Source organism: Lissotriton vulgaris, chromosome 2_1, assembly GCF_964263255.1.
Source record: "Lissotriton vulgaris chromosome 2_1, aLisVul1.2, whole genome shotgun sequence".
NCBI classification, from domain to species: domain Eukaryota; kingdom Metazoa; phylum Chordata; class Amphibia; order Caudata; family Salamandridae; genus Lissotriton; species Lissotriton vulgaris.
The window spans coordinates 1738374101-1738401221 of NC_141687.1; the positions used below are offsets into that span (position 1 = coordinate 1738374101).

The following is a 27121-nucleotide window of genomic DNA, read 5'->3' on the forward strand; positions in this document are numbered from 1 at the left end:
CATCATGAATACTTTGTCGTTTTCCTCTTCCTCTGTGATGTGCATTCCTTGGCACCGGCTGTCCATGTCCTCAACCTCCTGCAGTGCCTTCACATTCTGCTGTGATCTTGGCCCTCTGTTTTGGCCTGCCCTGTTCAGGCTGCCCTCATGCACATCTTCCCAAAGTGTCAACATTTGTTACATCGCAGGCACTGTTTTCCTTGGGCGGGACATCCTCTCTGGGAATGATTCATTAAACCACATTTCGGCCAACCTTATTTTCCTTGGTGATCGCTGACCCCGCCGGTGCTGCCAATCCCTCAACTGTGGGTCTTCCTTATGGCTTCCACACGTTCTTCATTGATGGGGCTCGGGTAAAGCGGTTGCGGATTGGCGGGTTGTTTTGCTAGTGCCGACTCCATCTCCCCCGCCCTCACATCAGCCAGCTCGTAGGATCTCCTTAAGATGAGGATGTCGTCCAACGATATTCCTAGTTGTCGCAATATCATCTTGAGCAGTTCCAAAGACTTACACTCCACTATCAGCTGCGCACTGGTTTCAAACATTCGGTCAATCCCCACGCAGGAGCTTGCCAAATTCCTCAGGTGTGCAAAGAACATGTCAATTGACTCCTCCTCCCTCTGTTTCACCTGGCACTGTTTGAAATGTTTGAAGTCTGGATTTACTTGTGGGTCAAAATGCCGATCAGGCGCCCTCACGGATTTCTCATAGTCGTTACTGTCCACTGTGTCCGGAAGATCTTGAAACAGGTCGCAGAGCTCATCTCCCCCCATGAGCAACATTGTTGTGCACTTTATGGAATTGTCCATTTCTCTGGTTGCCACAAAATAATTCTTCAGCTGCCCAATCCATTTGCCCCACCAGGGTGCGCTGTGGCCGGGTCTGCCAACTGGCTGAAAGGGGGAACCGCCATCCATGAACTAGCCATGCTCCATCAGAGATGTGGGCCACCTCTCCCGTCTTCTTTGCTGTCTTGCAGTGGCTACTGGGCACTCTTCCATGCAATCTCACGCCCCTGGTGCGCCCCAACTGCTGTGCCACTGTCACCACACCTATCGAGGCCTTGATTCCCCACAGCCCCCCACTCTGCCAGGGAAACAGGGGTAGATTTGTGCCGTCCAGGCCCGATCCGTTGGGTGTACTGGCCACACTGCCCTCACTCTGGCTCTTCGCCGGCACCCCCACCACCGTGTGCTCCTCCTTCACACATGCAGCAGGGCGGGGATTCGTCCGAGTGCTAATGCGCAAGCGCGCCTGTCTCGATAGGACGTGGTCTCTTCTAGGCCATCCGCGCCTCACGGGACACTCGTCCCACTTCTGCTGTAGCCCACAGGACCCTCCAGACCATGCGGTCATCTTACTGCGGTCCTCTGCTACTGCCTTCACCGCCACAGGCGGCTGCTCCCAGGCCACGCGCCTGACGCTATATTCCGGCACCACCGCTCAGTATGTGGTGCGCACCAGCACATGCCACCAACACCCACCTGCGTTGTGAAAGGCTTGCAGCATGCAGTACGTTTACACACCTGATAGTGTGGCCTGGGGCCAACCAGGAGGGACCAAATGGCTAATAGGACCTGGGTATGGAGGTAACTTAGGGATTGGCCTACAACATGCCGGGCACAGGGAATAATGCACAACCACACTGTAGCTCTGTCAGTGCAGCCAGCCACGAGTGCTGACGTCACGCTTTATTTATACTCCCCGAGCCCATCCCAGGGAGTTGATTGCAACAATGTAATGTGGAGGCCAAATGGCTCATTACAATGTTTACTCTTGAATGTCTCTCAAACAGTAGTATCTCAACTATTTTAGGTCCGGTGGGATGAAATATTGCTGGTAGCTTCTCCAAGATTAATATAGAACACTGTCAGTTGTTTGCGAACCCCCCCTGAATATCTTGAATAAAGCATGGGTAAATGACGCATTTCCAAGCAAATTTGTCACCAAGCAGGCCCTGTGTTTTTAATAGTTTATGTCTAGACCATTTATCTTGTATTCTGCTTGCATTTGAAAGCACCTGCTTTTAGCAAAACAGTGAATTTATTATGTAAGCTGAATGCAAGCCACTTGCCATTTTGAAAAAACTGTAAAAGAGGCTTGCAGGCTCGCCACTCGCTCCCATGTAAATCAAATTTTCACAATAACGGTACATCAGTAAAGCTGCGGTTTTATCGATTTGCCAATGAAGAGAGAAGGCCTCATGACGGCCCTGGTGTTGAAATTCGTACTGGCACTTAGATGTGATTCATTTAACTCACTTGAACAAGTTCTCTATCAGCCTTGCACAGCACTATTTGTTGTGCAACTGTGGAGCATGCAAATAAAAACCAAAAGCGTACTAAATGTCAAAAACCATACTTGATGTGACACTTGCAACTATATTGATTTCTTTCCTTAACCAGCACCAGTACTATGGTGATAGAGGGCAAAGACATAGGGAGGACATGGGCGCATTGGTGCTGGCGCACTTACAGCAGGCGGCCGCTGAATGATACTGGGTCTGCCGGCAACTAGTAAAAAACAACCATTGCCATAGCTAGTAGGTATCGCCTTTGGGACCTTATAAGGGTATAGCCAATGTTTTTAAGCTATGTGGTTGAGGAGTGTGGTGCTGTGCAGCATTATGAAAAGTTATAATAAAAAGAGTTATAAGCATTTTTTTACATTATATCTATACTACTATAATAAAGGAAGAACTTTGCACCTTTGAGGCGGGTAAACTCGGGAACCACAGCGCCAATCCACACACCCGATACATCATTGTAATCGTCAGGGTGTGCAGATGGACATAGGCTATATACATTTAAAAAATATGTTATTTAAAAAATTGAGGATAATAAACAAGTAGTCCCTTGCAAGTAGGCTTCATCTCATTAGTACCAAATATAGAAATAAGCAACAGAACGATAAGTACATTTTGATCTGTTGGAATAGGAAATATGTTTTTGTTGAAATCTGCAGATTATACAGCACATGATGCATTATGAAACATATATGGCTAATCCATAATTATTCAGAAAACATTGCAGCCACAAAATCGCATAATTCTGGTGGCCCTGCCTATAGGTCAACGCCACACTGATACTTTCTCTCTCCTTTCCGCCCCACCCACCAATGTGCCTGTTGCAATTATGATGGAGTAAGTGATAAGGTGCCAGCTCCAGCCTTCTGCCATGAATGTCTCCAGCCACTATGGAAATGCCAGATGAGAATAAATGGCCAATCCAGCTCTGTCAGCCAATGAGGATTTTTGTAACTGCAAAACAGAAACGTAAATCTAACCAGACCTTACCTTATAGCAGCATTTCACTACCCAGGTAACTCCATAATTGTGCATTTGCAGTGCAAAACTGATACATTAAATTACAGAACTGGCTCCATAAACTGCTCCCGCATAGTGAAATATTCATCATTCAAGGTCTAGATGTTTGCACAACCCTAGCTAAACACAACTTCCAGAGCACCTGCTCCATGTTCATATTCAAGCAACCAGTCCCAAACATCTAAGCGCAACTAAGAGTGAAGTTAAGATCTACTTGCAAAATAACACTGATCTGTCTAATACTACACATCAACAAAGTGAACCAGAACAAACGTTTGGGTGGTTCAAATAAAAAACGCATGCCATTTGTCCGCCGTGAGTTTTTAAAGTAAAATGCAATTTTCCAACGGATACAATGTTGTGTAAAACCATTTGCCTAAACAAGCCTCAGTTTTCACATACTACTAAAGTTCATATGGTAATTTCTGATTTACGTATAGACATTCCAAACTTGCCTGCAATCAGCAGATGTGGGAGTGCTGATACACTTTGGTTCCAGTAATTATGATATGGTTGGCAATCCCTGCAGTGCAGGAGTGTTAAGACCACTCAGGTTCGATGTAGGTAAGCAATAGTAGATGGCAAAGTATTGCGATACTTCAGACTAACAGTGCTAGCACTTAGGGCAGTGCCTTTAGAAACCACAATGTTTTCAACACATGCACTATTTCCCAGTCCCAGCGTCTCAATGAACAAGTTGCAGGCACTCCCTTTTGAGGGAATTAGGGTAATGGCAACCCCTCACAGGCAATATTGCCGATGCGATTCTTGGACTGGGAGAAATCCTCTGGCACTCTGACCCAATTCAGTAGGTGCTAATGATCCCTCTGGATCAGTGCGAGACAACAGAACACCCAGCAACAGGCCTGGGCTCTGCAGTGCAGCTTGTGTCGTGAAGCAGGCATGGGACTGGGAAACAGCAGCGCTTGAGCACCCATATAAATGCAAGGGAAATGAAATGTCACACTTCTAGGAAGTGATTTGTTCATGCCAGTCCCATAAATCTTAACTGCCAATTGCCATACTGGCATGTGCATTTTTAAAGAGGTATGTAACAGGACCTTGTGGTGCCATACTGAACTAGGGAAATCTAGTCGCAAATTAAGAAATAAATCATGCATGGAATGCTGCTGAAAAGTATGAAAGTAGGCAAAGGGACAATGGCAGTGCAAGCAAAGCACGCACCCGATTTGTCCTGCTGTCCCCTGATAGCAGCTGCCACAGCCGTGTGTCGCTGTTCTTTCTAAATAGAAATAAAAAAGTTCCAAAGACAAGACATTTAATATCAAAAGTGGAAGCCGACAAATCCTGCGGTGATACTTCGTCTGAGTTAACTTTTGAGAAAAAGGCAGGACATGCACTAACCAGTAGCCATTTAGACGCTACTATTTTAGTATGACAAAGATAAAAGCCAATCCAAAGCAATGGGAGGAGTCAAATCCCACAAAGTACATACAACAGATCATTCTGCGGTGCAAGCACTGTAGGCTCGACCTAAAGAAGCCTAAAAATACACCTAGTACATGCAGCTAAAGGCTCTGCCAAAGGAGCACAAATGGTTGAGGGGCTGCCTTGGGAGACATGGGGTTGAGGGTGGAGGGTAACTGACTGAGGACGAGAGAGGGCTTGCACAAAGAGAATCATGCATAGAAATGAAATTCCAATCACCTGAAGATAGATGACAAAGAGATGTTGCTGGAATACATAACAGGCAGTTACTGAGAACGAGCCAGACAGCATATAACCTATTGTAAACTAATTGAGAGAGACAATATGGTCTGCCTGTTGTGCTGCCTTGCCTTTAACATACATCAGTTGGCTCTATTTACAGTACCGGCTAAGGAGCAGTTCATATTATAACAGTAACTCAAGGAGCATTTAAAACACAATTAAAGCCTTCAATGTGAAGTGAATAATTTTTTACACTCCACTTTGACTGGCTATTCCTCGAACAAAAGGGAGTGAAGCTGGCAACAACACACTTTTGTGTAGTGGGTGTTTTGGAACTCTCACCTGTGCGTACCTACACCCAGTGTGCGGCATAAATTGCCTGGCAGGCTCGGCCATGACTGCACCAGCCTCTCACCAATATGCCAGCTCTCTGGAGGTCAGAGTTTAATGTATGTAAATGAGTAGACACTTCAGCAAATAGGTAACCCTCATCCACCCACACAACTGTAAGTTTCCCAATCACAGGTACATAAAGTGCATGAGGGGGCACATACTCCAATACAAGTCTTATCCTGTCCAAAGTTATTGGAGGTTCTACTCCCAGGAACACATAACAAACATTACAAACTAAACCTTGGTAAGGCAGTTTTAATAAAAAGTGGCTATGAAAGCCGGCAATTCGAATCAGGGCCGGCTCTAGGGCAGTGCGACCTGTGCCACCACACTGCAAGCTGACTCTTCCAGAGGGGCTGTGTTTAGAAGTATTTTATGGCTTCAAAAGCACCTTCTGCTGCATTGCTGGTCTGACAATTTTCATACAAAAATATAAATGTCAAGATAACATGGTGATTCATTTTCTTCCTGGAGACAGAAGGAGTTTTGTCAAGTGGAAGTTTTAACTCTTTTTATGGTAGCACAGAGAGTTAAATTGCCTGCTGCAAATAATGTGTACCATGCAGATCACAAAGTGCATATAGTTTAAATAGATCTGTGCTTTTGTCAGAGAGATCCTTTTGTTACTAGCAGTTTAGATGTAAAAATCCTAACACGGAACAGTGATCTAATAACTGTCATCAAAGAGCTGCATGCAAACTGTAAGGTATAGATTGGAGCATTATGATGTTTTCCACCGTCTTTCATTATTCTAATGTTTCAAAAAGGGTAAATTTCTGTAAAAACAAAATCCTTGTTATTTAATGTCACCACCAACCATGGGGCTATGTTTAAAATTGTTAGTTTGTGCTTCAGCAGACTAAGCTCCCTTAAACTATACTGTCTACCAGTATGGATGACATGTGAGTCACCTTGTGGGCTGCTAGCTTATGTAACATTTACTAAACACTAAATTACACACATATGATTGATTGTCTCTGCAATGTGAATGTGATGTAAAGTGCTTTGACACCCTACACTGGTATAGGTGACACTGTATAACTAACTAAATACATCTGAGAGAGAGTGGTTATGGAGACTTGAGGGGTCACTGTTATAGGGTGCTAGTGAGGGAGTGTGTGGGGATTGCACGTGGACTCTTTGGGTTTGATTAATTGGGTGCTTTGGATCCTGATGTCAGCGCCTGTAGCAAAGGAGGCCCCCAGCCAAGTGTGCAATGTGTTACCTGCTAGAATCATACTGGTCACTCAGTAAAGGGACTGATTTGCATATAGCTGGGTCTGAACTGAAGTTACCAAGTGAGCTAGAGAACAATGATGAATTCAACCCAGATCTTTGATTGGGGGTGAGTGTCTGATAAGATTCAAGGCTCCATCCACTATCTCCTTGTGTTGCTTTGGTAGCCCTAAGTTGGCAGGGTATGCCCAGACTTGGGTCCCTTGCCACTTTGCCACTGGATTCACGTTAGCCTGGCTGACGAAGGGTGTTACCCAGAAACCTGTCACAGGATGTTTCCTGTTCAGGGAAGACCTGGCTTGGAATTTCGGACTGGGCTGTTCCCATGAGGCACAGGGTCAAGACTGATTTGCATATAGCTGGGTCTGAACTGAGGTGGCGAAGTTAGCTGAAGAACGATGATGGATTCAACCCAGATCTGTGACTGGGGTTGAGTGTTTGAAAAGTTTCAGCGCTCCGTCCATCATCTCCTTGTGTTTGCTTAGTTTGCCCTAAGTTAGCAGGGTATGCCCAGACGTGGATCCCAAGCTAGCCTGGCTGATGAAGTGTGTTACCCAGAAACTGGTCCCAGGATGCTTGTGTCTGGTTCAGGGAAGGCCTGGCTTGGCAGTTCAGGCTGGACTGTTTTCTCAAGGTACAGGGTCAAGACTGATTTACTTATAGCTGGGTCTGAACTGAGGTGGTGAAGTGAGCTAAAGAACGATGATGGATGCAACCCAGATCTGTGACTGGGGTTGAGTGTCTGTAAAGTTTCAGTGCTCAGTCCATAATCTCCATGTGTTTGCTTTGTTAGCCCTAAGTTGGCAGGGTATGCCCGGACGTGGGTCCCTTGCTCACTTAGCCACTGGATTCAAGCTAGCCTGGCTGATGAAGGGTGTTACCCAGAAACCAGTCCTAGGATGCTTGTTTTCAGTTAAGGGAAGACCTGGCTTGGCAGTTCGGGCTGGACTGTTCCCATGAGGCACAGGTTCAAGGCTGATTTGCATATAGCTGGGTCTGCACTGAATTGGCAAAGTGAGCTAAAGAACAATGATGGTTTCAACCCAGATCTGTGACGGGGGGGTGTCTGAAAAGTTTCAGCGCTATGTCCATCATCTCCTTGTGTTTGCTTTGCTAGCCCTAAGTTGGCAGGGTGTGCCCAGACGTGGGTCCCTTGTTCACATTGCCACTGGATTCAAGCTAGCCTGGCTGATGAAGGGTGTTACCCAGAAACCTGTCCGAGGATGCTTGTTTCCGGTTCAGGGAAGACCTGGTTTGGCAGTTGGGGCTGGACTGTTCCCATGAGGCACAGGGTCAAGACTAATTTGCATATAGCTGGGTCCGATCTGAGGTGGCAAAGTGAGTTAAAGAACGACGATGGATTCAACCCAGATCTGTGACTGGGGGTGAGTGTCTGAAAATGTCTGCGCTCCGGCCATCATCTCCTTGTGTTCACACAGTAAAGGGTAACAAGTACTTTCAGCAGTGCAAACAAAACATCCTGTACGAGAGGAGCGGAGATGCTCATTATGTCTGTTGGTCTCAGTTTCATGAGGAATGTTGGAAACAGAGCGAGGTCCTGCCTGACCAGGACCGGTTCTCCTGACAACAGAAAATGTCAATATCCTCAGTGCTGCCATTCACTAACTTTTGAAGATATTTTTTTTCAATGTTGTCAAGTAAGAGTCTCTATGCCGACGCAACGATGCACAGTTTACTGCCATGACAATAACAATACGTTTGCAAAATAATAATAATGTTTAGAAATGTGTTTTTTAAGGTTTAGTCATAATAACAGAATAGCGCTTTTTATTAATTAATTAAATGAGGAGTGGCCCCTACCCTTTCTCCATTATTTAAAACTGTGAGATACTGTCGGTCTTGGTTTTAACTATACATTACAGTGATCAGTAATAATTACACTGTTTGATCACCAGGTAACCTCTTACTCTAATACATACTAACGTAATAAGACATTTTGAATAATAGAAAAGTTGCTTCTCAAGGTTCAAACAACATCTGCAGACATTCATTAGAAAATTGCGCACACTCATAGACTATACATTAATTTCCCTCTTGACAGCTACAAGTTGTCTACATGGAACCTTTAATCGAGTTATCGGGGTGGCAGCTTTAGTGTTGAACTTTGGAATGGAGGGAGAGGATACAGGGGTGGTAAAATATGGGTTAATCCACAGTTTTTTTCAGTGTGGAATCATGCTTATGGTCGCACGATCCCCGCTGGTCACGCATGGTATAGGGCCTCCTTGGAGCAGCTCACATTAGGTTGACCCAGATAAATGTTGTGACCTGGGTTACACATGACCTGCTATTATCCAAAGAACCTTTTTATAAAGTTCTGAAGAATGGAAAGTGAGGTTAGACATTCTGGAATGTAATAGTGTGGCCTTCTGGTTACATAGAGACACAAAGCCAACCATTGAGTGATTTGAGCAAGCCTCACAGCAGGCTTAGGATAAAGAAGGAAAGGTTGTGAGTGCTCTGAATATTGATTATGCAGTTTGACTGAGAAGCTACCTGAGGTCCTCTATTTTACTTACTTTTCACAGCAGCTGATGGCCCAGATGTTTTGGCATGGGTGGAAGTAGTAGCTGATGTCACCATGGTTGTCTTTAAATGCATGGCAGGGCTAACAAACGTAGTAACTATAAAATAAAGGGAAAAATTAATAAATAATAGACACTGCAGTCCCTTTTACACTACATATTTTGATGTTGTAACTCGTTACCTTATCAATTTCTACTATGCACTCATAAATGGTTATAATCTGTGCACTATGGGCCTCTTTCCTAAAATGTACCATTGTTTGTTTCTGCCTACCAAGCCAGACAAAGAAAAAATATTTTATTTTGCCAGAGCACCATTGAAAGAAGTAACTGCTTTGACATACATACATGAGTAAATAAGTAGTTGACGTGTTGGCTCATGCTTATTTGGTCTGTCACTGTTACTATTGGGCTTGTCCCCTTAGCCGGGTCGATCTCGCCACCCATCGTGGACCGCGTATAACCTGCGAGCATTGTGGGTTTGTCTTAATGAACCTTCGGGTCCTTCTGCCTCCCGCTCTAGGTCCTTCTCTGACTGTACCCATAAAGGGTGCTCTCATAAATTGCAGGTCACTAGTTAAGCATTCTTTTGACATTCAGCAATCTCTAATAGATAATAACTGGGACTTTTTGTTCCTAACGGAAACATGGCTAAACGAGGAAATCAACCCTGCTATCACCTTGCCGATTCCGGAAGGTTTCAGCATCATGTGTGCAAATCGACACAATGGAAAAAGAGGAGGAGGAGTGGCAATTGTCTATAAAGACAAGTGGACCATTAACTCTCCCCATTTTAATCCCATCGATAACATTGAGGGGCTTCCTTTTTGTATCAACCTCTCTGCATCTGTCTCATTTGCAGGCCTGCTGTTGTACCGACCACCTAATTCCAGTCCCACTCATCTCCCGGCCTTACTCGATTACATCACACTAGCCACCACCCGTTAAGCTAATTATACTGTTCTGGGAGACTTCAATCTCCATGCAGATGATCTTTCTTGCTCTATGAGCTCGAATTGGCTATCAACACTCTCTGCCTGCGACCTGCCCCAGCTAGTGGTCCATCCCACCCACAGAGCTGGACACACTTTGGACCTAATTTTTTCCAATCTCTCGAGCTTGATAATTGATGATCCAATCCCCGTCACATGGTCAGATCATTTTTTAATACCATTCTCGGCCTCTATCTCTCGTTATGATCGACCCTCTTCCACCCCGAGGGATCTTGGGAGAATTTGGAGCAAAATAACTTCTTTGACCCTTGAAGATCATCTTAAAGATAGTTACCCTGACCCGGGCGAGGATTTGGATTCACGTATTGCTCATTTTAATGATCGGATTAGCAAGGCTATCAATTCTTTGGCACCCCTTAGGCCGATAAAAACTTTTAGATCCGCCCCAGCGGCCCCATCGTTCTCAGATGAACTACGCAAATCTAAATCTGCCTGTAAAGTACTGGAGAGACGCTGGAGATTGGACTATTCTAATGACAGCAAAATTAATTATCGTAAAGCCCTAAAGGACTACCGGAAACAGATTAATAAACAAAAAAGACATTTCCGAGCAGAAAAAATTGACAAAGCTAACAATGCTCCCGAGGAAATCTTTTCAATTGTTAGATCATTCACTAACCCCCAAGCTTTGATCCGTAAGCAGCCAGTCTCCCAGGAACTCTGTCTTAACCTATTGTAAACTAATTGAGAGAGACAATATGGTCTGCCTGTTGTGCTGCCTTGCCTTTAACATACATCAGTTGGCTCTAATTACAGTACCGGCTAGGGGGCAGTTCATATTATAACAGTAACTCAAGGAGCATTTAAAACACAATTAAAGCCTTCAATGTGAAGTGAATAATTTTTTACACTCCACTTTGACTGGCTATTCCTCGAACAAAAGGGAGTGAAGCTGGCAACAACACACTTTTGTGTAGTGGGTGTTTTGGAACTCTCACCTGTGCGTACCTACACCCAGTGTGCGGCATAAATTGCCTGGCAGGCTCGGCCATGACTGCACCAGCCTCTCACCAATATGCCAGCTCTCTGGAGGTTAGAGTTTAATGTATGTAAATGAGTAGACACTTCAGCAAATAGGTAACCCTCATCCACCCACACAACTGTAAGTTTCCCAATCACAGGTACATAAAGTGCATGAGGGGGCACATACTCCAATACAAGTCTTATCCTGTCCAAAGTTATTGGAGGTTCTACTCCCAGGAACACATAACAAACATTACAAACTAAACCTTGGTAAGGCAGTTTTAATAAAAAGTGGCTATGAAAGCCGGCAATTCGAATCAGGGCCGGCTCTAGGGCAGTGCGACCTGTGCCACCACACTGCAAGCTGACTCTTCCAGAGGGGCTGTGTTTAGAAGTATTTTATGGCTTCAAAAGCACCTTCTGCTGCATTTCTGGTCTGACAATTTTCATACAAAAATATAAATGTCAAGATAACATGGTGATTCATTTTCTTCCTGGAGACAGAAGGAGTTTTGTCAAGTGGAAGTTTTAACTCTTTTTATGGTAGCACAGAGAGTTAAATTGCCTGCTGCAAATAATGTGTACCATGCAGATCACAAAGTGCATATAGTTTAAATAGATCTGTGCTTTTGTCAGAGAGATCCTTTTGTTACTAGCAGTTTAGATGTAAAAATCCTAACACGGAACAGTGATCTAATAACTGTCATCAAAGAGCTGCATGCAAACTGTAAGGTATAGATTGGAGCATTATGATGTTTTCCACTGTCTTTCATTATTCTAATGTTTCAAAAAAGGTAAATTTCTGTAAAAACAAAATCCTTGTTATTTAATGTCACCACCAACCATGGGGCTATGTTTAAAATTGTTAGTTTGTGCTTCAGCAGACTAAGCTCCCTTAAACTATACTGTCTACCAGTATGGATGACATGTGAGTCACCTTGTGGGCTGCTAGCTTATGTAACATTTACTAAACACTAAATTACACACATATGATTGATTGTCTCTGCAATGTGAATGTGATGTAAAGTGCTTTGACACCCTACACTGGTATAGGTGACACTGTATAACTAACTAAATACATCTGAGAGAGAGTGGTTATGGAGACTTGAGGGGTCACTGTTATAGGGTGCTAGTGAGGGAGTGTGTGGGGATTGCACGTGGACTCTTTGGGTTTGATTAATTGGGTGCTTTGGATCCTGATGTCAGCGCCTGTAGCAAAGGAGGCCCCCAGCCAAGTGTGCAATGTGTTACCTGCTAGAATCATACTGGTCACTCAGTAAAGGGACTGATTTGCATATAGCTGGGTCTGAACTGAAGTTGCCAAGTGAGCTAGAGAACAATGATGAATTCAACCCAGATCTTTAATTGGGGGTGAGTGTCTGATAAGATTCAAGGCTCCATCCACTATCTCCTTGTGTTGCTTTGGTAGCCCTAAGTTGGCAGGGTATGCCCAGACGTGGGTCCCTTGCCACTTTGCCACTGGATTCACGTTAGCCTGGCTGACGAAGGGTGTTACCCAGAAACCTGTCACAGGATGTTTCCTGTTCAGGGAAGACCTGGCTTGGAATTTCGGACTGGGCTGTTCCCATGAGGCACAGGGTCAAGACTGATTTGCATATAGCTGGGTCTGAACTGAGGTGGCGAAGTTAGCTGAAGAACGATGATGGATTCAACCCAGATCTGTGACTGGGGTTGAGTGTTTGAAAAGTTTCAGCGCTCCGTCCATCATCTCCTTGTGTTTGCTTAGTTTGCCCTAAGTTAGCAGGGTATGCCCAGACGTGGATCCCTTCTCACTTTGCCACTGGATTCAAGCTAGCCTGGCTGATGAAGTGTGTTACCCAGAAACTGGTCCCAGGATGCTTGTGTCTGGTTCAGGGAAGGCCTGGCTTGGCAGTTCAGGCTGGACTGTTTTCTCAAGGTACAGGGTCAAGACTGATTTACTTATAGCTGGGTCTGAACTGAGGTGGTGAAGTGAGCTAAAGAACGATGATGGTTTCAACCCAGATCTGTGACGGGGGGTGTCTGAAAAGTTTCAGCGCTATGTCCATCATCTCCTTGTGTTTGCTTTGCTAGCCCTAAGTTGGCAGGGTGTGCCCAGACGTGGGTCCCTTGTTCACATTGCCACTGGATTCAAGCTAGCCTGGCTGATGAAGGGTGTTACCCAGAAACCTGTCCGAGGATGCTTGTTTCCGGTTCAGGGAAGACCTGGTTTGGCAGTTGGGGCTGGACTGTTCCCATGAGGCACAGGGTCAAGACTAATTTGCATATAGCTGGGTCCGATCTGAGGTGGCAAAGTGAGTTAAAGAACGACGATGGATTCAACCCAGATCTGTGACTGGGGGTGAGTGTCTGAAAATGTCTGCGCTCCGGTCATTATTTCCTTGTGTTCACACAGTAAAGGGTAACATGTACTTTCAGCAGTGCAAACAAAACATCCTGTACGAGAGGAGCGGAGATGCTCATTATGTCTGTTGGTCTCAGTTTCATGAGGAATGTTGGAAACAGAGCGAGGTCCTGCCTGACCAGGACCGGTTCTCCTGACAACAGAAAATGTCAATATCCTCAGTGCTGCCATTCACTAACTTTTGAAGATATTTTTTTTCAATGTTGTCAAGTAAGAGTCTCTATGCCGACGCAACGATGCACAGTTTACTGCCATGACAATAACAATACGTTTGCAAAATAATAATAATGTTTAGAAATGTGTTTTTTAAGGTTTAGTCATAATAACAGAATAGCGCTTTTTATTAATTAATTAAATGAGGAGTGGCCCCTACCCTTTCTCCATTATTTAAAACTGTGAGATACTGTCGGTCTTGGTTTTAACTATACATTACAGTGATCAGTAATAATTACACTGTTTGATCACCAGGTAACCTCTTACTCTAATACAAACTAACGTAATAAGACATTTTGAATAATAGAAAAGTTGCTTCTCAAGGTTCAAACAACATCTGCAGACATTCATTAGAAAATTGCGCACACTCATAGACTATACATTAATTTCCCTCTTGACAGCTACAAGTTGTCTACATGGAACCTTTAATCGAGTTATCGGGGTGGCAGCTTTAGTGTTGAACTTTGGAATGGCGGGAGAGGATACAGGGGTGGTAAAATATGGGTTAATCCACAGTTTTTTTCAGTGTGGAATCATGCTTATGGTCGCACGATCCCCGCTGGTCACGCATGGTATAGGGCCTCCTTGGAGCAGCTCACATTAGGTTGACCCAGATAAATGTTGTGACCTGGGTTACACATGACCTGCTATTATCCAAAGAACCTTTTTATAAAGTTCTGAAGAATGGAAAGTGAGGTTAGACATTCTGGAATGTAATAGTGTGGCCTTCTGGTTACATAGAGACACAAAGCCAACCATTGAGTGATTTGAGCAAGCCTCACAGCAGGCTTAGGATAAAGAAGGAAAGGTTGTGAGTGCTCTGAATATTGATTATGCAGTTTGACTGAGAAGCTACCTGAGGTCCTCTATTTTACTTACTTTTCACAGCAGCTGATGGCCCAGATGTTTTGGCATGGGTGGAAGTAGTAGCTGATGTCACCATGGTTGTCTTTAAATGCATGGCAGGGCTAACAAACGTAGTAACTATAAAATAAAGGGAAAAATTAATAAATAATTGTGGTATATGTCTTCTACCTCTATTGTAGTTCTCTTTATTTAGTGTTGTAGTTCTTTCATCTCTGTTAGATTCTTAGCTATGTAATATGGAATCCTTTTACTGTACCCTGGTGATCCAGATTCTACTTCAGTGAAGCGGTTGGAGCTGAACTGAAGAGATGCCTGGACTCCAGCACCAGTGGGTCTATTTATGCCTTTAAGAATAAATAAGCTTTAAACCTAATTCTGCCTCCAGCCGCTCTTTACAATGGTGACGAGGTTTATTTAATTAATTACTAGACCCACTGTGTAGCTTTTTCCTTTAAAACTAAGGACATTTTCTTGTCCTTTTTGAACTCTTTCGATACGGACCCTTTGCGTGGTTGTGCCGGCTACCACACCTCCTTTTACGAAGATTTGGGCATCTCTACTCTAATTCCTGCAATTTTCGGATGATTTAAGGTACTGTTTCATATTTATTTTCAATTTGGATAAAAGCGCTTACCGATCTCAAAGACCGTTGGATTTTGCTTGCGCTGTACTCACGCGCTGCATCCTATCTCGAGCTGCTCCTCTGTGACGTTGCACGCTGTCAGGCAATCTTTTGGAACGCTGACGTTGCACGCTACACTGCTGAAACGCATTAATCTGCTGGAACGCTTCGTTACACGTAACGTGGCAGCCATTTTCGCTGCATTGTTCGTGATCTTCACGAAAGTGGCGCCTTTTACTCTTCATTGCGTTAACCGGCGAACTCAGTGATTCGCTCACTTCATTTATTTTCCCTCTAACTCGAGAGTCATTATTTCATCAGCGTTGACAGCGCTAACAGCAAGCAACTTAATCTTTGTTTATATTTTGAATCTAAAGCGCTATTCTCAGTTATTAGTGAACACAGTAATTTCGCTTTTCTTCTATTTCAGTGATTTGCACACTATTATTTTACCTGCAAGTCACCAATTCACATTTATTCTACAAGTACAATTTATGTTAACTCCAGTGACTTGCACACTTATTTTACAAGTGCAAGTTTACCTGCAAGTCTCCAATTCTGTGATTTGCACACTTATTCCTCAAGTGCAAGTTTTACCTGCAAGTCACCAGTTCAGTGATTTGCACACCTATTCTTCAAGTGCAAGTTTTACCTGCAAGTCACCAATTCAGTGATTTGCACACTTATTCTTCAAGTGCAAGTTTTACCTGCAAGTCACCAATTCAGTGATTTGCACACTTATTCTAAAAGTTCAAGTTTTTGTTAACTTCAGTGACTTGCACACTTAGTATACAAGCGCAAGTTTCAAGGGCAAGTTCTATTAAAACTCAGTGATTTGCACACTTATTTTACTAGAGCAAGTCCCTGTAATCTTCAGTGAATTCTACTGAGTGTTTGACATGGCTTCTTCTCAGATTTGTAATCAACCTTCTATTTTCCTGCAAATTCCTGGAAAACCTAAATTATCTTGGAAAAAATGGTTTGAGTCCTTCGAGAACTATATTGTTGCAATTGATGGTTCTAAGTTCTCACCTGAAAGGAAAAAAGCTATTCTTTTTAGTTACTTAGGTACAGCTGCAATTGAAATTTTTAAAAATCTCGAACCTATCACAGCACCGGGAGGTGAAGGAGATGTTTGGAATGTATTTTTAGAAGCTGTTGCCAGACTTGAAAAGCAGTTCGAAGATGAACCAAATGTGTTAATCGAGAGACATGCTTTTCATAAAAGAAAACAATTGTCTGATGAGTCAGTGGAAGATTACGTGGCGGCCTTGAGGGTATTAGCTGCCAATTGTCAATTTGGAGCACTTGTTGATTTCTCTATCAGAGACCAATTTGTTTTTAATTGCTTCTCAAAGAAGGTACAAGAAAGACTTTTGGCCTGCCGCAATCCTACGCTAGGAGAGGTGATTGATCTAGCCAAAGGCATCGAAAGATCTATAGAATCTTCAAAAATTATTGAAGCTGAGTCTGCTAAAAGTGCAAGTGTCTCTTCTATTTGCTCAGTTCAAACTCGTAGCAAAAATCTTTTCAAGACTAACAGGGAATCTGGTTTAAGCTGTTTTAGGTGTGGTTCTAAATCACATTTAGCCAACTTCTCTGATTGTCCTGCACTAAAAAGGAAATGTACCAAGTGTGGTAAAAGTGGTCATTTTTCCTCATTCTGTAAAACTATTAAGAGAAATGTAAATACTACGGTCAGTTACGTTTCTGATGTTGAAAATGATATGCACAATATGATTATTACCATTTATGATGATACTTTTGAGAATTATATTAACAGTGTCATTCTCCCTTTCAAAGCTCCTTTGGGTACTGTTTCTGTGGGAAAGGTTGAGTTTGAAGCCATGGCTGATTCTGGTTCGCCAGTAACCATTTTATCTGATGTATTTTTCAAGGAAAATTGGAGTGGTGTCAAGCTTAACATTTCCGACATAAATCCTAAGGCGTTTGGTAATTTCAAAATTAAAATGTTGGGTTTCTTTCAGGATTTTCTTAAATTTGAAACTCGCCAAATCTTTACTAAAATTTATGTGGCTATTGACGGGAAGAATATTGTGGGTTGGTTTGATCTTGGCAAGCTTGGTATCAATTTATGCCCAGGTTCCGATCATCCAATACAATTAAGAGATATGCCTGTCAGTAATATTATTTTAGAGGATGATTCCCTGTCTTCTATTCTTCATAAGCATGGAAAAGTGTTTGAGGATGTTGTTGGACAGGTAAAAGGTTTTTCTCACAAGATCAAACTCAAAAAAGATGCTTTGCCTGTCCAACATAAAGTTCGCATGGTACCTCTGGGAGAAAGAGACAAACTCAAAGCACATTTAGACGACCTATGTTCTCAAGGTATTATAGAACCTACGGATAGTTCTGAGTGGGTTTCTGCTATAGTGATCGCTCTTAAAAAAAATAATGATATTAGGCTATGTGTTGACCTTCGCTCTTTAAATAAAAATATTGTTATTGAGACCTATCCCTTGCCTAGGATACAGGAAATGTTGGCGGCTGTTAATGGAGCTAAGTTTTTCTCCATTATTGATCTTAAATCTGCCTATCATCAGGTGACCTTAGTAGAGGAGTCAAAGGATTTGACAGCCTTTATCACTCCTTTTGACCTATATAGATTTCTTAGAATGCCTTTTGGCTTAGCGTCAACTGCCAGCGTTTTTCAAAAATTGATTGAGAATCTGTTTCATGGTCTCAAAGGCGTACAATCATTTCAGGATGATATACTAATTTTTGCTAAGACCATTTCTGATCATAATGTAATCTTGGAAAAGGTTTTAAGCACCTTAAACAACAAGGGAATGACAGTGAGTAAAGATAAATGCAAATTTTTGGTCAGTGAAATTAATTATTTGGGCCACAAGATAACCCCTGAAGGCATCTTTCCAAAAAAAGACATCATTTCCAGTTTAGAAAATTGCAGTAAACCCAAAGACAAGGATACTTTGCGCTCATTTCTTAGTTTGAGCGAATATTATGCCAAGTTTGTGAAGGGGTATGCCTTGGTTGTGGAGCCACTTAGACTTTTACTTAAGAAAGGTGCTAAATTTTTGTGGACAGATATTCACGATTCTGCCTTTGTGAAGGTTGTTAGTCTCATTGCCAAGGCACCCGGTTTGAACACTTTTGATCCTGAAGGTGATTCTTTTGTGACTGTTGATGCCAGCACTGTTGGTTTGGGTGCGGTGTTCACTCAGATTGTTGAAGGCAAAGAACGTGTCATTTCTTTCATCTCCAGGGGCATTAGAGGTGCAGAAGCTCACTACAGCACCATTGAGAAAGAGGCCCTTGCCTGTGTGTGGGCCGTTGAAAAATTTAAGAACTTCTTGTGGGGGAGGCCTTTTACTTTGGTAACTGATCACAAGCCGCTTGTCTACATGATGGACGGCGTATGAAGTGGTAATGCTTCCTCAAGGTTAGTTAGATTAATTGCGAGGTTACAGGAGTTCAATTTCACCATTCAGCACATTTCTGGTGGAAAAAACGTTACTGCAGATTGCTTATCCAGATTACCTCCTGTTGATGACTCCAGTGATGAAGTTCTTGATCTGCACGAATGTGTTGTAGCTTCTGTTGACGCTTTAGAATTCTGTTGTTTTGGTGTTGAGGAGAAGGATTGGAGTCATCATTTTTCTAATGATAGTGTTTTGCAGAAGGTTAAATCTTATGTCGCTAATGGTTGGCCTTCTGTTAAGAATTTAGAGTTACCTCTGAGAAGTTTTGCTCAGGTTTCCGAGGAATTGTCTATTCAAAACGATTTTTTGCTAAGACAAGATTTGTTCATCCCTCCTGCTGGTCTCAGGGATAGAATTATTCAGTTAGCGCATTCTGGGCATCCTGGTGTGTCTGCTACCAAGAAGTTGTTAAAGTGCCATTATTGGTGGCCTGGTTTAGATGCTTCAGTGGAAAGGTTCATTGATAACTGTTCCGTTTGCATCAAGTCTGATAAGCACTGGAAGGTTGCTTCTGAACCGTTGTCTTTAGGTAGTGGTCCCACAGGTCCTTGGCAAAGGCTTTCCATTGATTTTTCTGGACCTTTCGAGTGTCTGGGTAGAGAGATGAGATTTCTCATTGTGTTAATTGATGATTTCTCCAAGTGGATTTATTTTTCTTTTGTTGAACGCCCTACCACTGATGAAGTTGTATGTTTTTTGGACAACATTTTTAGGGTTGAGGGAGCACCCGTTTCTTTGATGTCGGACAATGGTGTCCAATTTGTTTCCAGTAAGATGCAAGTTTTTTTGAATAAGTTTGGGGTTACTGCCATTAGAGCTCCTCTTTACAGCCCTCGCTCAAATGGTCAGGTGGAGAGGGCTAACAGATTTTTTAAGGAAGGCGTTCAGGCCGCTTTAGAAAGCAATCTTGATGTTTTGCAGTTTCTAAAGGAGAAAATTTGGAGTTACCATTTGACTCCCAATTCCTGTACTGGTATATCTCCTTACTTTTTAATGAGAGGCAGAGAACCCAGATGCAAGTTCATGCCTTTAATTGGCAGTGCTAAATCTAACAAGATCAGTTTGGAGGATTCTATCATTAAGGCTAGGTACAATATTTGTTCTGCTCGTGAGTCTGGTAAGGCCTATCATGATTTGTCTCATCATTCTAAAAACAAAGATGTTTCTATTGGCGATTGGGTAAGAATTATCAAACCATCTTTCACCCCCAAGGGTTCGTCTAAGTTCTCTGAACCTTTTCAAGTTGAGGATGTCACCAATTCCACTGTCTTGCTTAAGGACAAGGGTTGGTGGAGCAAGAGTTCTGTGATAATTCTTAAACCTGGTCAAGAACGTTTCTTTTCTAAAATGGGAGATGGTGCCTTGTTTGATGATATTGCTCTTTCCAATGACAATAACTATGCTTGCTCTGCTCCTGTATCTGTTCATTCCTCTGACAATGCTGAGGAACCTCCAGTTCCTGGATCTGCTCTTTCCAGTGACATTCTTGAGAAATCCCCTGTTCCTGACAGTGCTTGTTTACCCCTTTCTGATTTTGTGGATACTGATCTAGGAAATGACATTTCTTTGAATTCCTCTGTTCTTGATGCTCCTATTTTATCTAGAAGAAGTGTTAAATTGCCTAAGAAATTTTATGATTATGTGTTAGATTGATTTTGTTTTCTTTATTTTGTTTGTTTTATTTTTGTTAAGAATGGAACATGTGGTATATGTCTTCTACCTCTATTGTAGTTCTCTTTATTTAGTGTTGTAGTTCTTTCATCTCTGTTAGATTCTTAGCTATGTAATATGGAATCATTTTACTGTACCCTGGTGATCCAGATTCTACTTCAGTGAAGCGGTTGGAGCTGAACTGAAGAGATGCCTGGACTCCAGCACCAGTGGGTCTATTTATGCCTTTAAGAATAAATAAGCTTTAAACCTAATTCTGCCTCCAGCCGCTCTTTACAATAATAGACACTGCAGTCCCTTTTACACTACATATTTTGATGTTGTAACTCGTTACCTTATCAATTTCTACTATGCACTCATAAATGGTTATAATCTGTGCACTATGGGCCTCTCCTAAAATGTACCATTGTTTGTTTCTGCCTACCAAGCCAGACAAAGAAAAAATATTTTATTTTGCCAGAGCACCATTGAAAGAAGTACCTGCTTTGACATACATACATGAGTAAATAAGTAGTTGACGTGTTGGCTCATGCTTATTTGGTCTGTCACTGTTACTATTGGGCTTGTCCCCTTAGCCGGGTCGATCTCGCCACCCATCGTGGACCGCATATAACCTGCGAGCATTGTGGGTTTGTCTTAATGAACCTTCGGGTCCTTCTGTCTCCCACTCTAGGTCCTTCTCTGACTGTACCCATAAAGGGTGCTCTCATAAATTGCAGGTCACTAGTTAAGCATTCTTTTGACATTCAGCAATCTCTAATAGATAATAACTGGGACTTTTTGTTCCTAACGGAAACATGGCTAAACGAGGAAATCAACCCTGCTATCACCTTGCCGATTCCGGAAGGTTTCAGCATCATGTGTGCAAATCGACACAATGGAAAAAGAGGAGGAGGAGTGGCAATTGTCTATAAAGACAAGTGGACCATTAACTCTCCTCATTTTAATCCCATCAATAACATTGAGGGGCTTCCTTTTTGTATCAACCTCTCTGCATCTGTCTCATTTGCAGGCCTGCTGTTGTACCGACCACCTAATTCCAGTCCCACTCATCTCCCGGCCTTACTCGATTACATCACACTAGCCACCACCCGTTAAGCTAATTATACTGTTCTGGGAGACTTCAATCTCCATGCAGATGATCTTTCTTGCTCTATGAGCTCGAATTGGCTATCAACACTCTCTGCCTGCGACCTGCCCCAGCTAGTGGTCCATCCCACCCACAGAGCTGGACACACTTTGGACCTAATTTTTTCCAATCTCTCGAGCTTGATAATTGATGATCCAATTCCAGTCACATGGTCAGATCATTTTTTAATACCATTCTCGGCCTCTATCTCTCGTTATGATCGACCCTCTTCCACCCCGAGGGATCTTGGGAGAATTTGGAGCAAAATAACTTCTTTGACCCTTGAAGATCATCTTAAAGATAGTTACCCTGACCCGGGCGAGGATTTGGATTCACGTATTGCTCATTTTAATGATCGGATTAGCAAGGCTATCAATTCTTTGGCACCCCTTAGGCCGATAAAAACTTTTAGATCCGCCCCAGCGGCCCCATCGTTCTCAGATGAACTACGCAAATCTAAATCTGCCTGTAAAGTACTGGAGAGACGCTGGAGATTGGACTACTCTAATGACAGCAAAATTAATTATCGTAAAGCCCTAAAGGACTACCGGAAACAGATTAATAAACAAAAAAGAAATTTCCGAGCAGAAAGAAATTGACAAAGCTAACAATGCTCCCAAGGAAATCTTTTCAATTGTTAGATCATTCACTAACCCCCAAGCTTTGATCCGTAAGCAGCCAGTCTCCCAGGAACTCTGTCTTAAACTATCAGAGTTCTTTGAAGACAAGATTGCACGGATTCAGGCCTCTTTTCTGTCCAAAGATAATACGGACCTTCTTGTGGCTCGAACAGTGCCATATCCTGCTGGTCCCACTCTCCCTGAATTTGCTGAAATTTCTACTGAGCTCTCTCTTCAAGAGCTACTCAGATGCAGATCAGGCTCCCCTGGGGACCCATGGCCTGCAAAATACTATAAAGTGTTAGCCTCTTTTTTAAATCCCTTCCTCAACTCTATGTGGAACTCCTCTTTTAGTTCAGGGATCTATCCAGAGGCATGGAAACACGCGTTCTTGATCCCTATCCTGAAAAAGGCCACTGCGAACCCCGAAGATACGGCTAATTACAGACCGATTTCTCTACTTCCAGCCCCAGCCGAAATTCTAGAACGGCTTGCTTTACAGCAACTTGCCCGTTATATTGAGAGGAATGGCCTCTACCATGACTCCCAACATGGCTTTAGCAGGGGTTGCAGCACGGAATCGGCCCTCATTGAGATGGCCGACTCTGTGCGATGGACTTTAGACCAGGGATCGAGGACGGTGTTGGTGCTGCTAGATTTATCAGCAGCATTCGACACCGTCTCCCACCCTTTACTGCTTAATAGATTGCAGGATATTGGTATTCAAGGCAAGGTCCTCGCTTGGATCAGCTCGTTTTTGTCCAACCGCACACAACAGGTTCACACCCCTCCTTTCACTTCAACACCTAGACCATTGAGGTGGGGTGTCCCCCAGGGCTCTTCTCTTATCCCACTTTTATTTAATGTGTATTTTTTACCGTTGGCAGAGCTGATCACCCGCTCAGGAATAAAAACAACGTCCTATGCAGACGATATCCAGCTGCTGTTTATGTTTAAGGACCCATCTTCTAGTACTTTCGATCCTCTCAAAACTTGTCTGAGAGATATCCCAGCTGGATGGACCTTAACTCCTTGAGACTTAATGCTGGGAAAACAGAGGTGCTCTTTTTTAATCAGCCATCCCCTCTTAGCTCGAACCTGTGGTGGCCGGAAGATCTGAGCCCCGCCCGACCCCAAAGGACTCTGTGAGAAACTTAGGAGTCCTCTGGGATAACAAATTATCTTTCGATAGTCAGGTTCAAATTGTCTCAGCGGCTTGTTTCTCCAAGATAAGGATTTAAAAAAAACTAATTAACTATCTACCTTGTGCCAACAGAAAAACCATTGTTCATGCCCTTATCATCTCCCATCTCGATTATGCTAATGGCCTGTATCTGGGACTCAATAAAGATCTCTGTCAGAAACTTCAAAGGGTCCAGAATGCTGCTGCACGTTTAATTGGTGGCCTTTCTCGCAGACAGCATATCTCCCCATACCTAAGGGAACTACATTGGCTCCCTATGGGCAAACAAATTGAGTTCAAGGCGATGATACTCGCCTTTCAATCCACCAAGGGCCTTGGCTCGGCTCACCTTCAATCTACCTTGCGACCCTACAGTAATCTGAGATCCCTTCGTTCCAATACCAAACTTTTGCTGGCCACCCCTAGATACAGAAAGTCCCGAGCGGGAGGAAAGACCTTTGAGCTCGGAGCTGCTCTAAGATGGAACAAATTGCCTCTGGATCTTCGTAGGAGCAATTCGGAACAAGAATTCCGTAGATCCCTGAAAACCTTTCTGTTTCGCCTGTAATTTTTGCCTTTGATACGGTTATCATTCAGTCAGCGCCGGGACACCCCGTTGGGGTATCTGCGCGCTTTACAAAAGACACTATAATAATAATAATAATATTTCCTTAAGACCCTCTTCTTTTGTACACTTTTGTTGTCCTTCCAGACTAAACACATGCATTATCAGGTTTCAATCTTCCTATGGTTCTGATCTATGAACACTGATTAGGACTGCTCCAGTGGCAATGCAATATTTGTTGTACCTGATAAAATCTAATACCTCTGGGTTTGGTATGTGTCATGTACAATAAATAACTCAAACTACTAGTTACACGATTCAATAAAGGGTACAACATGCAGATTATTGTGCTTTCCTCACTAAAATCTGCATTCACCAGTATTTTCCGCCATTAAATGTGACGTATACCCCTGGAAAAAAAACAGCAGTTTTGTGAGTTCTATTGTACGCGGTACTTAACAGATGTGGTAAACGGTGCACGACCTGTAACTCTGATTCCTGCACAGAGATTTGCATAGTTTCTGAAAATTCCTGGCAAAGTTGTAATCTGACTGTAGTAATTACTAGTGGCTGAGATTAGTTCACGTAATCCATCACTTTTTTGTATACTTCAGTTTTAGTCTGGGCCTAAGATGTCACAGTCCACATTTTTTAGAATGTTAAAGCAGGTAGACAATTTAGCCACCTAAGAAGAGTATTGTTAGACCTGTCATCCTTAGGGTGGCCTACCCCAGACATTTCTGCCTGCTTACCTTCACTTTCTGCAGATTGATTTTGTTGGCCTCAGGACGGTGAGCACTTTACCATTTTGGTCCAGATTAATATGAGGCTCGGAAAGCCTCTGAGGTTAGAGGCTTCTGAGCCTCATTGTGGTTTTAGTTTTGACCACTGTATTACGATGCAGGCAGTTGAAAGTGAAACTGGCCGGTCATTCCGTCTGGATTCCGACGGGTTCAAGGAGTCCATTGGCCAGTCCGAGACTATAGAGGGCATTTCAGAGGTAGGGATTACGATGTTGGTTTCCAACAGGATTTCCATGCCGGGGGGTTTCCAACATGGAAAACCTGTTGGAAAATGACTTTGGGGCCCCTAGCAGGGACCCCTTCACCCTGCGGTCTCTGGTTTGGGGCCAAGGCGGAACCAGACGTGCCCCCCTATGAATACCTCCACCGTGTGGCAGGCTCCATGAGGTGCCAGCCACACGCCTCAGGGATTCATACAAACTCCCATTTCTCTATGGGAACTTGTTCTATGGCCAGTTTACAGCCATAGCACAAGCTCCCATAGGTAAATGGGAGTTTGTGACTGTAACATGTGCGTTCACATTGTAATTAGGTATTTGGAACTGCAGATCAATGGTCGGGCGGTTCCCATACCAATATGGTGCCGGGCGGACTCATCGTCATAAGGCCCTTAATCTTTAAAAAATCATATCTCAGCTTCTACTAATTGTATTTTTGTCACTTTGCTCTTCCTTTACCCTCACTCCAGGGGTCGGCATTACAAAGACACAACCATGACCAGGACCGGTTCTCCTGACAACAGAAAATGTCAATATCCTCAGTGCTGCCATTCACTAACTTTCGGAGATATTTTTTTTACATGTTGTCAAGTAAGAGTCTCTATGGCGATGCAACGATGCACAGTTTACTGCCATGACAATAACAATATGTTTGCAAAATAATAATAATGTTTAGAAATGTGTTTTTTAGGGTTTAGTCATAATAACAGAATAGCGCTTTTTATTAATTGATTAAATGAGGAGTGGCCCCTACCCTTTCTCCATTATTTAAAACTGTGAGATACTGTCGGTCTTGGTTTTAACTATACATTACAGTGATCAGTAATAATTACACTGTTTGATCACCAGGTAACCTCTTACTCTAATACATACTAACGTAATAAGACATTTTGAATAATAGAAAAGTTGCTTCTCAAGGTTCAAACAACATCTGCAGACATTCATTAGAAAATTGCGCACACTCATAGACTATACATTAATTTCCCTCTTGACAGCTACAAGTTGTCTACATGGAACCTTTAATCGAGTTATCGGGGTGGCAGCTTTAGTGTTGAACTTTGGAATGGAGGGAGAGGATACAGGGGTGGTAAAATATGGGTTAATCCACAGTGTTTTTCAGTGTGGAATCATGCTTATGGTCGCACGATCCCCGCTGGTCACGCATGGTATAGGGACTCCTTGGAGCAGCTCACATTAGGTTGACCCGGATAAATGTTGTGACCTGGGTTACACATGACCTGCTATTATCCAAAGAACCTCTTTATAAAGTTCTGTAGAATGGAAAGTGAGGTTAGACATTCTGGAATGTAATAGTGTGGCCTTCTGGTTACATAGAGACACAAAGCCAACCATTGAGTGATTTGAGCAAGCCTCACAGCAGGCTTAGGATAAAGAAGGAAAGGTTGTGAGTGCTCTGAATATTGATTATGCAGTTTGACTGAGAACCTACCTGAAGTCCTCTATTTTACTTACTTTTCACAGCAGCTGATGGCCCAGATGTTTTGGCATGGGTGGAAGTAGTAGCTGATGTCACCATGGTTGTCTTTAAATGCATGGCAGGGCTAACAAACGTAGTAACTATAAAATAAAGGGAAAAATTAATAAATAATAGACACTGCAGTCCCTTTTACACTACATATTTTGATGTTGTAACTCGTTACCTTATCAATTTCTACTATGCACTCATAAATGGTTATAATCTGTGCACTATGGGCCTCTCCCAAAATGTACCATTGTTTGTTTCTGCCTACCAAGCCAGACAAAGAAAAAATATTTTATTTTGCCAGAGCACCATTGAAAGAAGTAACTGTTTTGACATACATACATGAGCAAATAAGTAGTTGACGTGTTTTCTCATGCTTATTTGGTCTGTCACTGTTACTATTGGGCTTGTCCCCTTAGCCGGGTCGATCTCGCCACCCATCGTGGACCGCATATAACCTGCGAGCATTGTGGGTTTGTCTTAATGAACCTTCGGGTCCTTCTGCCTCCCGCTCGAGGTCCTTCTCTGACTGTAATGCGGAAGATAGGTAGCGTGGCGCACAGCAGTGGTTTTAGATTATGTTCCTTATGTTTGCTATGATTTTGTTTATAGTTTTAGGGTGCTCCAGCAAGAGACGTAACCGTCCATGTACGTCGTAGATAAGAACTGGTTGTGTGCGTTACATGGGGAGTAAACGCATCCTTGCGTGTGGGCACACACTGTGGTTCGTCA

The 27121-nt window shown here is 43.0% G+C and overlaps 1 protein-coding gene across 1 annotated transcript in view; it reads right to left on the reverse strand.

The window, feature by feature from the left end:
• Positions 1–27121, reverse strand: part of LOC147733211 (mucin-5B-like) — a 1334855-nt gene that overhangs the window by 100208 nt on the left and 1207526 nt on the right. The window contains exons 26-28 of the mRNA XM_086956056.1: positions 26380–26484; positions 14644–14748; positions 9166–9270 (exon numbers count right to left, since the gene is read on the reverse strand). Coding sequence (XP_086812182.1) covers positions 9166–9270; positions 14644–14748; positions 26380–26484 — 315 coding nt within the window. The remainder of the gene's footprint in view (positions 1–9165; positions 9271–14643; positions 14749–26379; positions 26485–27121) is intronic.